The sequence below is a fragment of the Colletotrichum paranaense genome (assembly GCF_030867605.1).
Source record: "Colletotrichum paranaense strain IMI 384185 chromosome Unknown Scaffold_1.1, whole genome shotgun sequence".
NCBI lineage: Eukaryota > Fungi > Ascomycota > Sordariomycetes > Glomerellales > Glomerellaceae > Colletotrichum > Colletotrichum paranaense.
The window spans coordinates 1,323,514-1,337,448 of NW_026848959.1; the positions used below are offsets into that span (position 1 = coordinate 1,323,514).

The 13,935-nt window shown below is 47.4% G+C and overlaps 4 protein-coding genes across 4 annotated transcripts; 2 read left to right on the forward strand and 2 right to left on the reverse strand.

Annotated features, from left to right (window-relative positions):
* Window positions 1-104: 104 nt before the first annotated feature.
* Window positions 105-1,704, reverse strand: CPAR01_00461 (protein phosphatase 2C; the record flags this gene model as incomplete). Its single annotated transcript, XM_060484753.1, has 2 exons — window positions 105-1,122; window positions 1,178-1,704. 2 exons carry the CDS (start codon window positions 1,702-1,704, stop codon window positions 105-107), a joined length of 1,545 nt encoding a protein of 514 aa, XP_060355610.1.
* Window positions 1,705-6,483: 4,779 nt separating this feature from the next.
* CPAR01_00462 (uncharacterized protein) lies at window positions 6,484-7,771 on the reverse strand (the record flags this gene model as incomplete). Its single annotated transcript, XM_060484754.1, has 3 exons — window positions 6,484-7,238; window positions 7,295-7,555; window positions 7,612-7,771. 3 exons carry the CDS (start codon window positions 7,769-7,771, stop codon window positions 6,484-6,486), a joined length of 1,176 nt encoding a protein of 391 aa, XP_060355611.1.
* A 2,297-nt stretch (window positions 7,772-10,068) lies between these two features.
* CPAR01_00463 (uncharacterized protein) lies at window positions 10,069-11,019 on the forward strand (the record flags this gene model as incomplete). The annotated part of the gene is made up of 1 exon (XM_060484755.1): window positions 10,069-11,019. One exon carries the CDS (start codon window positions 10,069-10,071, stop codon window positions 11,017-11,019), a length of 951 nt encoding a protein of 316 aa, XP_060355612.1.
* Window positions 11,020-12,573: 1,554 nt separating this feature from the next.
* Window positions 12,574-13,879, forward strand: CPAR01_00464 (biotin synthase; the record flags this gene model as incomplete). The annotated part of the gene is made up of 2 exons (XM_060484756.1): window positions 12,574-12,900; window positions 12,962-13,879. The coding sequence occupies 2 exons, from the start codon at window positions 12,574-12,576 to the stop codon at window positions 13,877-13,879; spliced, it is 1,245 nt and encodes a 414-aa protein (XP_060355613.1).
* Between the last annotated feature and the right edge of the window lie 56 nt (window positions 13,880-13,935).

Below are 13,935 nucleotides of genomic sequence, written 5' to 3' on the forward strand. Positions count from 1 at the left end.
AAAGAAACGCCCCTGAATCTCAAGAAACCTAACGCTGTGCCCTGAAGTCGGGAAGATGAGGAAATGTTCAATCGCTCTGCATGTTTGCAGGCAACCCAAAATCATCAAGCCTCCTTGGCCGGGTCCTGGAAGAAGATGACCTGAACTGTAACATCATCCCTGACGTTCCTAGCCAACGGCGGGTATGCGAGCGTGACGCCGGTGAAGAGGGACCTGCGCGTACCGCCCAGCGCGTTCTTGATCAGATGTACAGCCGCGTTGTCGAGATCCTCGACGACAAAGTGCTCAGGCTTGGCGTACCAGTTCGCCCAGCCCGCAGACATGTCGAACTCGCTCTTGACGCCCGGAGTCGCGGCGAGCTTGTCTCGAGGCGTCTTCTCGCCGGCCTTCTTGGCCGTGATCCAGCGCGACACGCATTCCACCGCGTGTTCGGACGAAATGTGGTCCCACAGGCCGTCTGAAGCGAGGATGACAAAGTCGGGGCCCTTGATCTCGGTCACAGTGGTCACGACGGGGGCGGCGGTCATGTACGGCGGCGTGAGGTACTTGGGCCGCACACCGGTGCCAAAAAAGTCGTTCTGGGCTTCCTTGATGGCGTCCGCAGTCCACTTCCAGCGGTGGTCGCCAAATGCACGGGTGATGGCGATGCCGAAGAGGCGGCCGCTCTTGGTGTCGATCATATCCGCCTCCTCGCCCGGGTGCTCCTTGGCGATGCGGTCAAACTCATCCTTGTTGTGGCCCGTCTGGTCCTTGGAGAGGGCGCGCGCCGAGTACGAGGTCGCGCCGGGAGCGATGGAGCCCAGGACGGCGCGGGAGTCACCGGTACAGGCGACGCGAAGGGTCGAAGTGGCTGGGTCGAAGATGGAGAGGAGGGCACATGAGCCTGCGATGGCGGGGGCGATGGCGGCGATGACCTTGGAGTCGGCGGGCTCGACGGCGCCGGTTTTCAGGCCGGCTATGGCCTTTTGGGCATTGGATGTGATGAGGTCGTCGAGGTTGGTGAAGGCCTTGACAATGGCTGTTTCGACTGCTGCGTCTTCGGTGCCACGGCTGAGTTGGGCGATGGAGGAGGACACGGCGGGGATGAGGGCGCTCTTGAGCAGTAACGAGGTTGCCCATCCACTGTTTCGGTTAGTACTAGAAGCATCTGAGAGGCGAAGATGATATTGAGACTCACGCATGACCATCATAGACGCCGTTGTACAATGTCTCTGATTTTCCAACACCCGGGCCAAGGGAGAATGTCATGACGTCCTCGACAGGGTGGTTGCTCGCGACTCTCGCGGCGTGGACATGAGTGTGCTTGCCCTCAGCAGTGAAAGATCCCACAAAGACATCCTCACGGAGCTTCGCATCCGCAGTCTCGAAGCTGCCGCCATCAACCGGTGTCTTGGCCAGGGCATCCAAGTCAACGGGTCCGGATCCCAGGCTAGGAAGAGTGCCAGGCTTCAGGCTCGAAGGGATGCTGGTGGGCTTGCCGTTGCCATTTCCGCGATCTCGCACCACATCGGCGATGAACCAGCCGGCGGCGACGCTAGCAGCTCCGAGTGCGTACTTTGGTAAGTTGGAGGAGGAACTTGGTGACGGACCGGTGCTACTCGAGTTTGGACGCGTCCAACGCGGAGCCGAAGAGCGGATGGTACGCGCGGGGGCGTGGAACCGTAGGTAGGCCCCGGCATTGGGGCGGTATGCACGCTGCAGCATCATGGACCTTTTGAATGCTTGGTTGGTGTGGGTGGTTTAGCTTGGCGATCCCTCAATCATCTGGGTGCGGTTGCGGCTCTCCTTTTGTAGGTGGATGGAAGAATGATGTTGATGAATCAGGGAAACAGGAGCCGCTCTAGTTGTTTTGAGACGAGCTTTTGAGTGATGAAGTGAACAAGAGTGTGAGAGTGAAAGTGAACGTGAAAGTGAGAGTGAGAATGAGATTGAGATGAGTGAGACTTTGATGAGGTGAGACGGAGTAAGCTGCGGTGAATCGCCGTTGCTGTGGCAGGTGGTCGCGTGCGTACTTTCTTCCATCCCCTGGCTCTTTCCCATTCTCGTTTCGCCGCATTTTCCCTCTGCGGCACGGACCACACGGCACCAACAGCACCAACAACGAGCAAATTGCACCTGAGACTCAGCCTCGCGGCCTCATTGAATAAAACCAGGAACTCGGGAGGGGGAAAACGGGGTGACGGGTCGAAGGATTCATACATCTTACACAGCTTCTTATTTCCGTTTAGTCTGGCCATCTGTGTGACTCACAAACGGAGTGAACCCGAACCATGGTTGGTTGGTGTAATGTAGGCTGTGAAGCATCACGAGAGCAACCTCCCAGGATGCTGATAGGTAGCCCACCGCCTCATTAATTTTACTCAATAGGATCACTTCTTTGAGCCTCCTAGACTACTTCAAGACTTGTTATCATGCAATTTTCTCCTGCTGTTGGTTCGAAATATGATTTCTCAAAGTGGTTTCTTGATGTGTATTGTCATCCTTTAGAACCAATGCACATAACTTTCCCCCAATCCCACAACGTCAGCAACCATATTTGATACGAGGGCAATACCCAGAAACTCGAATGTGTCCGGGTCGCAATTCACCGGCCTGAGAATCGCTAGCAACTTCAAGTTGTGTAGGATCCAATTTTCATTTTTTTAACTAGGGGACTTGACTCCAATACAGATTCGGCGGGTCCGCGCGGCCACGTAAGTCCGTAAACGAATTTAGTCGAGCAACAAAATTCAGCGCAAATATTGCTCTAATCGACCTCTGTAGGTTGTGCGAAGTCTTAGGGTGGTTTCTTTGTAGGTCGACCAATTCAGATCTGATGCTAGCCTCCCCAGCCCGTACCATGAGGTCTTGGATGGAGTCCACTATATAACCGATATAGAAAGCCTCTTGACGATGCTCTCTACTCGAAAATTTGGCCTGTAAGTCAAAGCACCCACTTTTGGGCACCCCCCCCTTTTGGGCACCCTAACAAATCCCTCCTAGCCACTATATTAAAACCCTACTAACGATTTTTAATTTAATATAATAATTATAAAAATCGTCTAAATATATTCTTTTTTAGTATATATACTAATTAATAAATAATAGTATTATATACTAAAAATAAGCTTTAATAAGTACTTAATATTATTAAAAACGGTCTTTTTATTAAAAGGGCCTCGATTAAGTTCGGGGTTCTTAAAATAATACTTTAGGGTTAAAAAAGAGGTTATTAAATAAGGGCGAGGGTATTTATAAAGCTTTAAAAGCTTTTTTTATAATAAAAAGACTAGTTAGCTTAGTAAATTTAAATTTAGTATTATTTAAATATTATATTAATTTATAAATAAATTAGAGAATTTATTAAATAAGTTCTAAGATTTTAAAAAGATATTAAACTATTTAAAAAAAAAATTAACGTTTTTATTAAAAAGAATTTATTAATAAGGGTTTAAAGAAGTTATTTAATAAATTCACACTATATTAATAAAGCTATTATTAATATAATTAAATTATAATTTGAATTACTTAATATATTAAAAATTAGTAATATTAAATAAGTTAATAAATATAATATAGATAAAATTAATATAATAGAGGGTAAGAGAGTTAATAAGCTAGTTTTAAGTATAATAAAAGCTATAATAATATAAAATTAGTTTATATATTTAAATAACGATTATTAAATATATTTTTATTAATAATAGAGCTATTAAATTATTAGTTATTTATGAAAAAAAGTTGGTTTAATAATAGTAGTTCCCCCTTTAACTTATTATTTATAATAATTAAAAGTTTATAGTAATAAATAATAGCTAAATAACTAACGAGATTGCCCTTTATTAATTAAAAAAAGTGTTCTTATTATAGACTAAGACCCCCCTTATTAAGGGGCTTAGTAAGCTAAATTAGCCTCGATTATTAATACTAAATAAGTATAAGAGTTATATAATAATAGAATTTATATAAGAGTATTATAAAAATAATATTTACTTATTATTTTTATTATTATATACTTCTTATATTCTATAGTTATTAAGTATAACTATTTTTAAGCTTATTAAGTTTTATTATAAAAAAGAGCTTAGTAAGGAGGATATAATAAATAATTTTATTATTATTAAAAAGCAGTACTTCTTAAGCTATTACTAGCTCGCTCATTTAGCTAGTTTAATATTATTAAATATACGAAATAAGTAAAAAGTAATTAAATTATAATTACTTAATATAACTAAGTTACTTCTTAATTTAATAGTTTTATTTATATAAGTTATACTATTTAAAAGGGGTATAAAAGCTAGGTAAATAATTAGTAATATTAATAAACTATTTAATTAAGTATTAGTAACCTTTATTATTAACTAATTAATTTTTAAAAAGGCTAGCGAGCTTTATAATTATTTAAAGCTATTTATAAAGCTTAGTTTAGATAATAGTACTTAACGATTACTATTTAGAAAAATAAAAAAAACTTTTAGGGAATAAGCTTATTAATTAACTATATTTTAGTATTAAGTTCGAGTTCTTAAAGCTAAGATTAAGTATATAAAGCTTAAAAAAAAAGAGTATATTAATAAACCTAAATATTAAATTTATAAATATTTAAGATATATAGAGAGCTTAAGAGGATTTTAATAACTATTTAGTTAGTTTTAATTAACTTATAAGGGTCGAATTACTTAATAAGAATTTTAATTATATTATTATAGTAGTAGAAGGTAGTTAATTAATTAATTGTAGTTAGTATTAATATTTAGATACTATGTTTTGTTGGGGTGCTTAAAAGGGGGGGGTGCCCAAAAGTGGGTGCTTTGACTTACGTCATGTTATCTTGGTCGTGAATTTCTCGCATCGGGAAGAAACGGTCGACTCGCAGGTTCAATTTCGAGAAGCCGGTCGATGAGCTCCATGTATTGCTCTTGGTCGGAATTAGATACGCTTCTCCCGCCATCTTGTGCTATTGGGCAATCATAGTCACTAAGACAGAACCTGTATCTCGTAGATATGTTGCAGAAGAGGCCTGCGAGAGTGGTTGCAGGAATCTACATGCAAAAGGTATCTCACACATTGTCCGCCAGATGAACTCAGCTCGTCTTGTCCCTCTTCTGAGAAACAACTTAGAGTTGGAAAGTCAATGACTACGTGTATGGTCTTTTTACATCAAAAAAAAAGAAAGAAAAAAGGCAAAAGAGAACGAAAGCGAAAAGCCCAGTAGCGATAAAGATACAGTAACCCTTGTAATCAAAGCCCTAAGCCCATCTCAAATTCCGAATACAAAGTCGAGGAGTTCAAAGATGTATCTTCTGAAGTCCTGCTCTGTATCAATTTTCTCTTCCATCATGACATGTTCAGCGTTGCTAACATGGTTGGTTTGATCGTACTGTATTCCTTGGCGACGAGTATGCTATTGTTCTGAGTGGCGAAATTGGGCGCCACAGACTCCACAGGTGTGAAGACTTATGGCTTTTCGTACTCAGAAATACATTCTGCTTCTGCCCAGCTGTTTGACGAGGCGATAGTTCGGGGATGATGGAATCAGATGGTCGTGGAGCGACGTACACCCTTGTTTAAATCGTCTGCCGCTTGGTGAGATGGCGATGATACACTTTCGATCCACACAAGTCGGATCGAGCTTTGTGGCAGAGCTGAACAATTGAGATACCCTTCGGATTTTCGGAATGTTTGGCGACATTTTGAGGTGCCTGACGCTGAGCTTAGAGAGCTCACGGAAACCGAGGTACTGTTTAGCTAGGTAAGCATGGAGAGGTATGCGGAGAAGTTATGATAGTTTTGCGCTTTCACAGATTGAGATGAAAGGGGTAGTGTTCTGTCTAGAGATGCACCCTTCAAAGTTGTCTATGGCTCAAGGGAATCGACCGGTCAGCCATGTGCCTCGATATTTCTGTGGGTGCCCAAGTTTTTAGTGACGACGTGCTCAGATATTCAGCATACTCCTGTTTCTGTTGGTGACCTGCAGGCAACCATTTTCAAGTCGCCTCGCCAAGCTCGGTTTCTTTCCCTCCCTGTCGGCGCATTCGCTGGTGCTCTACACCTGGCGGTGAGGCGTATCGTCTGAAAGATCCAACTCCAGAGTCCAAAGTGATTCGCATAGGCAAAAGCGCCAAGCGCCAGCCAGCATGAGCCTGGTTCGTAATTACTGGCCGAATCTGCAAGCGGAACATGAAGTCGAGTCTGCTCAGTCCTGGCTGTCAACCCGTCAAGCAACACAGCCACCTGACTTGACAAGCCAGAGTGCAGGTAAGTAGACCGCAAGAATATCAATATATCACGTATAACTCGCACAGCACGCACGAAACATGCTTGAACAACGCTGAATTTAAAGAAGTTGTTTTTACACTTGATATTAAATAAAATTAGACGTTCTTCACCTTAGTAAGGGAAAACTGTGCATGACAAGTGCCAAGTAAATCGCTCGCTATGTCGCCGAAGGCTGTCAAAATGTGGTTGAAAATCGTGTCGGGTCATTTGTGATTCGCGAACCTCCTATTCTCCGAGTCTATGGGTTTTTCGCCGGAAATTGGTCCAAGATCGGATAGTACGCCCGATCTGCTCGTTGTAGCCATAGGTGACAGCGTGTACTAAGCCAATATACTGTGAAGACGCCAGGAGACCAATGAGCCAGTTTGGCGAAGTGCCGCCCTGTATCTCAATCAATCGATTCACAATCCCAGGTGTCCAGAGAATGAGATAGCCGATCGGGTAACCGTTCAATAACAGCATACGCCGCAGGTTTGGTGGTGGTGGGAGCTTTGGCGGGTCGGTACACACGTCCGGTTCTCCCAAGCCTGCGGTATGATCTCCTCCAATAGCTGCGTTGTGTGATGACGCAAAGTTCAGGTCGTCGGTCTGATCGTTTCGGTCGTTGATCGGTGCTGTTGATGACGAATCGCTAGCCAAGCCTCGATTGTCCTCCTGGTCGTGTGAAACGGTAAACGATGTCGTCTTCATGATATACTGCTCCGTGGGAGGCTTCTGATCTTCGCCGGATGATGGTATAGTTTGTGTGCGGCGGCTCCTGCCTGTGGTGACAGCTTCGATGGAATTTTCCGAAAACCGGAAGCGGCCGAATAATCGTCTCAGTTTGATGTAAATGGCTGTATAGATGCCGACTGTCAAGAAGAATATCAAGAGGCGCCACCCAAAGGATAATGCCCAACGGTAGACGGGATACTTCTTCTGAATCCAGCACCAATTCCCACCTACTGGGCCATATATATGCAATCCAAGGGCAGTAAAGCCTAGTTCGAGGGTCAAAATGCGCAATATTCTGAACATGGAGCAGTGAATGACCTACTAGTGATAATGCCCGGTATCCATGCACAGAGACACACAACAAGGATTCGTCGTAGTGAAGAATCTTGCAGCAGATGATTCTTGTTTACAGTGAGAAGGACCGTTATCGAGATGAACAAGATATTGAAATCCGTCGTTTGAACTGTAAGCTGGCCCACCCACGCATTCATGGTACATCCTCCGGCAGGAAGTGCTTGGTCAAGAGGGCCATCCCTCAGTAATATGATACCAGTTACAGTATTGTTCACCATGTCAACAAAGTCTAAAGACATACTGTTAGACACAACTTGATCCATTGCTTCTTGTTGTTCGACATACCGGATAGTAGAAGATTAACAATGAGCGCATGGCGGACATGCCGGCGTCTCGGGGGAGAAATAAAATGCAAAATTAGGACGGCAAACGTAAAAAGGGCGGACAAGACAGATCCGATGAAGGTGGGTATTGCGACTGCCAAGTCCACCTTTGCTGAAGCCATGTCGCAGCAAAATCAACTGGATAATGGGATTCGTGAACGTTCGGTAGTTTTAGGTAATGATACCAGGCCCGAAAGCCGTTGGCGACGTGGAGGATTCCAGTCCTGATTAGTTGAAAACAAATGTTAAACAAAAATCTACAAATATGAGCTGAAAGAGCAACTAACGCTTGTGCAAGAATTCGAGATTTGTGACATGGCTTTGCTAAGACTGTCTCATTCTGCACGAGTACACGTCTCCAGCTCTTGGTGTGTGCCTCGATCTGCGAGTATTATTCGACAGAAGGAAGACTTCTGGCTTATAATACTGGCGGACTAATAGCTGCCGATTCGTTAGCATTGATCAGGCACAACGTTGGATGAGCGCAATCAATCTTTACCTAATCTCGGTCACTGCATCACCATACCGTTTCCCCGTTCACATTAGATTCGATGTGGGAGGTATGCGCATTTTGGGCGTTCTCGTATTGTGGCTTAGTGCCCGTTGCTCATGGGGCGACAGTCCGTTAAAAGATAACGCGCCCACCGGGTAAGGGATAGAAAGAAGAAAAGATAGCGCGTGAGTAGAACCAGTGAGGAATTGATATGGCAGCGTCAGATGGCCGTCAGATGAAAGGAAAACGCCACTAGTTCATCCCCCCTGTATGTGTCCATTGGCTATCTCCCAGACAATGTCCCCCTCAGTCAATCAAAATGCACAATGCTATCAGTATGTCGCAATGCCCAATGCTCTTTCGTGGCCTCGGGGATTTAGCGTCTAATAAGCTTTGGGATCCCCTGCCATTTTCTGTAGATCCGAGGCCTGATTGCGAGGCAAGATGGAAGTCCCCTGCGTGGCGTTGCAATGCTTGATGGATGCTGCGCTGCTGATGCAAAGCCACTCCTTCCGGTGGACTGGTGTCTGAGACGCCCGAAACAGGGGCGCACTCTATTGACCGTTTGTCTACCCCAGATCCATGCCGGTACTCACAGCTCATGTCTGCCAGCCTCTGTGTACTACCGTACCGTGCGTACTACGTTAGTGTGGGTGGCTAATCGCGCTTCAAGGGGGTTCACGGCAATACGGAACCCGCGAGTCAGTCATGATGGAACGAATCCTTGATTCCTTCCCACCTAGGCTCGCTCTCGTATGATAACGCTGGCGAGTACTGAGAACACGGCGCCCATGCGTCCACGGTTAGTGTCGTTTCTAATCCTTAGCCGTATCAGCTCTTCGCAAAAGAGCTGCCTATAACGAACCATACGTTGATTGCACGTTGCTCAAGGATCCGGCCGCGGGGGACGGCCCGGACCCGAAATTCAGTGTTGTGTTGTCGACGGGTCCGTGGAAGCTGAAGCGCGGTGCCATGATTAGAACACAGTCATCGCTATTCCATATAAGAGATGCTTTCCAGAGATTCTGAAGGCGGTGCCGGTCAGTTTGCCATCTGGCATGTGTGGCTGGGGTTCTGCTATGATGGCTTCCAAGCATGCAACACTTCGACATAAATCATTGCCAATTCAAATAATCCTATAGCCAATAGTGAACGACGGATGATACGGTTTTTGGATAGTTGAGGTTATCACGACAGGAACTTTCTTTTGCCATAAGAATGATAATCAATTGTCAAGAAATTAGGAATATCTCCGTGCTTTAGATATCCTGTAGTCTGACGCCGAAATATGGGGCTACGGCCAGCCCATGTTCCACATCCAGCACGTGGATGGAAGTTTAAGAGCATCTGCAACACCTCAACAGTCCCCGCAAAGTTGTAGTCAGCGACTCGGAAGCTCTGGCTGGCTAACTGGCAGTGGACTATCCGTACTTCAGTTTTGGTCTGAAGTCAGATGAAAGAACATGAGAAGTTAGGTAAGCAATTGGTATGGCCGCCAGCCTTGCTTGATTGCTGCAATTTTCTCTCTGAACACAGGGTCCCGATTATCATCGCACATGCTTCTAGTTAATAGGTTATGTGAGTATTCGCGCCGCTTGCTGTTGCGCCTCGAGGATGTCCGCTGGCTTTACGCCTTTGTTCGACAGCAATCTGACGGGACTGGGTCAGAAGGGCGCGGGTGCTCACTGGCCAGTCGAAGCCCGCCCCCACAATCCCCAGAGTGCCTGGTTGATTATATAAGGTTAGTATGAGGGAATACTGGGCTTGACAACGATGCCAATGACGCATATTTTTATACCCGATAGACGATCTCTAATAGCATTCGACAAGTGAGTTATAGTGACTTAGACTACTTTACTTATGTCATACTTCACCACATTGATACTAATTCTCAGTCAAAGGAACTAAGCAATATCGCAACTCAACATGACTGCGATATCCGCTCCCCCACCTGTTCACTCAGCCCTAGATGCCATCGGCAACACACCATGCGTACGACTGCGTAGTGTTGTACCGGAAGGTAGCGCCGACGTGTATTTGAAGCTTGAGTCTCTCAACCCCACGGGCTCCTACAAAGATCGCCTGGCCAGAGCCATAGTTGAAGAGGCAGAGCGCCGAGGAGACTTGAAGCCAGGCTCGACTATAGTCGAAGCCACCGGTGGTAGCACGGGGTCTTCTCTGGCCTTTGTATGCACCTTGAAGGGGTACGGGTTCCATGCCGTCTGCTCGGATGTCTTCGCCAAAGAGAAATTGCGCACGATGGCTGCTTTCGGGGCTTTTGTCGATATCGTCCACAGTCCCACCGGAAAGATTACGCCAGATTTGTTTCCGTCTATGGTCAAGAAGGCGAAGACAATCGTCGAAGAAAACGAGGGGTACTACGCCGCAGACCAGTTCAAGAACAAGGACTGTATGGCGGGTTACAAGACTCTTGGAGACGAATTGGCCCAGCAGTTTCCGCAAGGAATTGATGCCTTCTGCGGTGCCATTGGCGGCGCTGGCATGGTGATGGGAGTTGCAAAGGTGCTCAAAGGTGTGCGTGCCGATACAAAGATTATCACGCTTGAGCCTGCATCATCGCCTGTTGTTGCCAAGGGACACGGAGGTGTCCATGGAATTGAAGGTATCAGCCCCGGATTTGTTCCCCCATTGCTTGACGACACCTTATACGACGAAGCACGAGCGTATCCGGAGGATGAGGCGCGGGCCATGTGCCGTAGACTCGCAAAGGAAGAGGGACTTTTGACGGGAACTTCAACAGGACTTAATGTTGTTGGAGCTCTATCCTTGGCTAAGGAACTTGGCCCTGGCAAAGTAGTTGTCACGGTGGCTTGTGATACGGGTCTTAAGTACACGAGCGGCACTCTGTATGAATAGTTCCACTGCAGAGTTGAAAGACGCAACTCAATGAGATGGAAAGTCAACTCTACAGTATCCTTGCTTGAGGCATTCTGGTTGGTGTTCAAAGTGCATGTTATGTTGTCCATTAGTTTGAACGGCATTATCAATCAGCTGGCCATTGCAATGTCTAATTCCTTAAAGGAAACGGCTCTAAGCGCATTGTTGAAATTGAAATATCATGTGTTGTTGAGATTACAAGTCCTCAATCTTTCATGATATTCCCCACGCGCACGTCATGGGTTGACTCATCATCTTTCAGCTTTGCATGTGATCGACAGTCAACCCATACCTGAGAACATACTTAGAAGTGTGCTCTGTTCATTGGAAGATCATCGGGCTTGCTTTCCCCCGCCCAAAAATGCCAGCTCGACCGACGTGCTTTTGAAGTAAAAACGTTCAAGGTGGAAGGTAGGAGGAGGCTCCTATTTTAAATGCAACCATTGCTCAGATCCCAAGCTCAATCCTGGCCTCAGAACTGTCACAAGAAACACCTCAATGGTCACTCGTTGATGAGCAGATTTCTAAGATTGGCGCGAAACCCCCGCTTTTAGCGTGCCGTAGCTTGATCCCTGAATGCCAATAATGCCCGCAATGTTTCGATGGGTCTTGGTTCGTCACTGCGGGAGTCGTTCCCACAACCATCTTGAAGCCAGCAAATGTATTCAACGGTCAGCTTGTGGGAACAGCATCACTGCCTTCTAATGACCATTGTAGGTTGAGCTTACGGCTCAGTGAACGTTGCAGAAGATGGAGATTCTCCAGAAGCTTTCAAGCTTGCAGTGGGAGTACAATATTTTGCCAAGGGGCTCGGGAATATACTCGCGCGTTCCGCGGAGAGTTTTGTTGGGGATGCTGAGAAGCAGACTGGAGGTCAACGCTTCGCGCGTAACGCTCCACTCGCTGTAGCTACACCCGGCGGGGGATAACGCGCCCTATCGTATCGTTTCTTTTCGAGATGACCTCTTCCCTGTGCCCCCTTCGCTCCCCTAAGTCCCCTCTCAACCTCTCCACCCAGGCTTTCCACCAATCCAAGAATCCTGGGGTCGCATCCGGTTAGCCGAGAGCTGCGGGAAGCTTTGCCAATGCAGCAGTGTTAACCCACCGGCTCTTGGCCCTGAAGTTGACTCAGATATGCGCACATAGGCGTGTCTAACCGCCGGTTATGGCTTATGGCGCTGCTGAAGCAGCTTCAGGCCGGACCGTGTTGGACAGGGGAGCTATTATTGCTCGACCGATTCCCGAGGTGGTGAGGCGGGAACCCTGAAGCTTCAAAACCCCTCACCCCTCATTCTTTCGTGTGCTGAAGCTGTCTGACAGCTTGCCTTGCCGTTATTCAAGATCTGTTGTTCGTTCAACCTAGGGACTGACGAATACCTGCTGTCCGCTGGCAACTGGATTCTAAGCTTACATTCGAGGCATTGAGAAAGTCAATTGGTGACTCCAGCCTGCAGACTAACATCCCTTGCCGAGCGCCAAAATCCGCCTTCATCACCAAGGTACCTTCGGACCAGACATCTCAAATCAACAAATATGAAAGCCAACGCAATGGCTGTTGCCAGGACCGCTGCCTTGCGAGGCCTTGGACGAACGTCTCTCTCTTCACAATTCACCCATAAGCAGCTCCCGGTTGTATCCCGAGCATGCATGTCCTCCGTCGCGGAAGCTGTCGGCGTGGCACCCGCTCCCCCGCCTCCTACACCGGTCAACGATGCCGAGCTGAAGGCAGCACAGCGTGCCATTGAGGCCAAGAAGATTCTGCAAAAGGCCGCCAGCGCAACCACTGTTAGACATGACTGGACAAGAGAGGAGATCTCTGCCATCTACTACCAACCCCTGATGGAGTTGGCTTTCCAAGCTGTACGTTTCTCGAGACCATCATCGTCATCTCGTGAATTGCTAACGAAATATCATTCACCAGGGCTCCATCCACCGCCGCTTCCACAACCCTTCCGAAGTCCAGCTCTGCACGCTCATGAACATCAAGACCGGCGGCTGCACCGAGGACTGCTCCTACTGCGCCCAGTCAACCCGATACCAAGATGGCACCGGCCTCAAGGCTAAGAAGGTCGAGAGCGTCGAGTCTGTCCTCGCCGCGGCCCGTACTGCAAAAGAGAACGGTAGCACGCGCTTTTGCATGGGCGCCGCATGGCGCGATATGCGCGGCCGCAAGAACAGCTTAAAGAACATCAAGGCCATGGTCACGGGCGTGCGGGCAATGGATATGGAGGTCTGCGTCACCCTCGGCATGATTGACTCGGAACAGGCCAAGGAGCTCAAGGAGGCCGGGCTGACTGCCTACAACCACAACGTCGACACCAGCCGCGAGTTCTACCCGTCCGTCATCTCGACTCGCAGCTACGACGAGCGCCTCAAGACCCTGAGCCACGTCCGCGACGCCGGTATCAATGTGTGTTCGGGTGGCATTCTCGGACTCGGAGAGTCATCCGACGACCGCGTTGGTCTGCTGCACACCGTCTCCACGCTCCCTTCCCACCCCGAGAGTTTCCCCGTCAACGCTCTTGTGCCGATCAAGGGTACGCCGCTGGGTGACCGCACGCCCATCCAGTTCTCGAGCATGCTGCGGACCATTGCGACCGCCCGCCTTCTTATGCCGGCGACCATTATCCGTATTGCTGCCGGAAGGAAGACCATGTCGGAGGAGAAGCAGGCCATGTGCTTCATGGCTGGAGCCAACGCCATCTTCACAGGTGAAAAGATGTTGACAACGGACTGCAACAGCTGGGACGAGGATAATGCCATGTTTGGCCGCTGGGGTCTGACACCGATGAAGAGCCACCACAAGTCGCCGGCTCCAATGGCCGAGATTGAGATCTGAAGATAAATGCAACAAGAATAAAGATTTTACACCATCATGGACTTGATGTGGGGGAT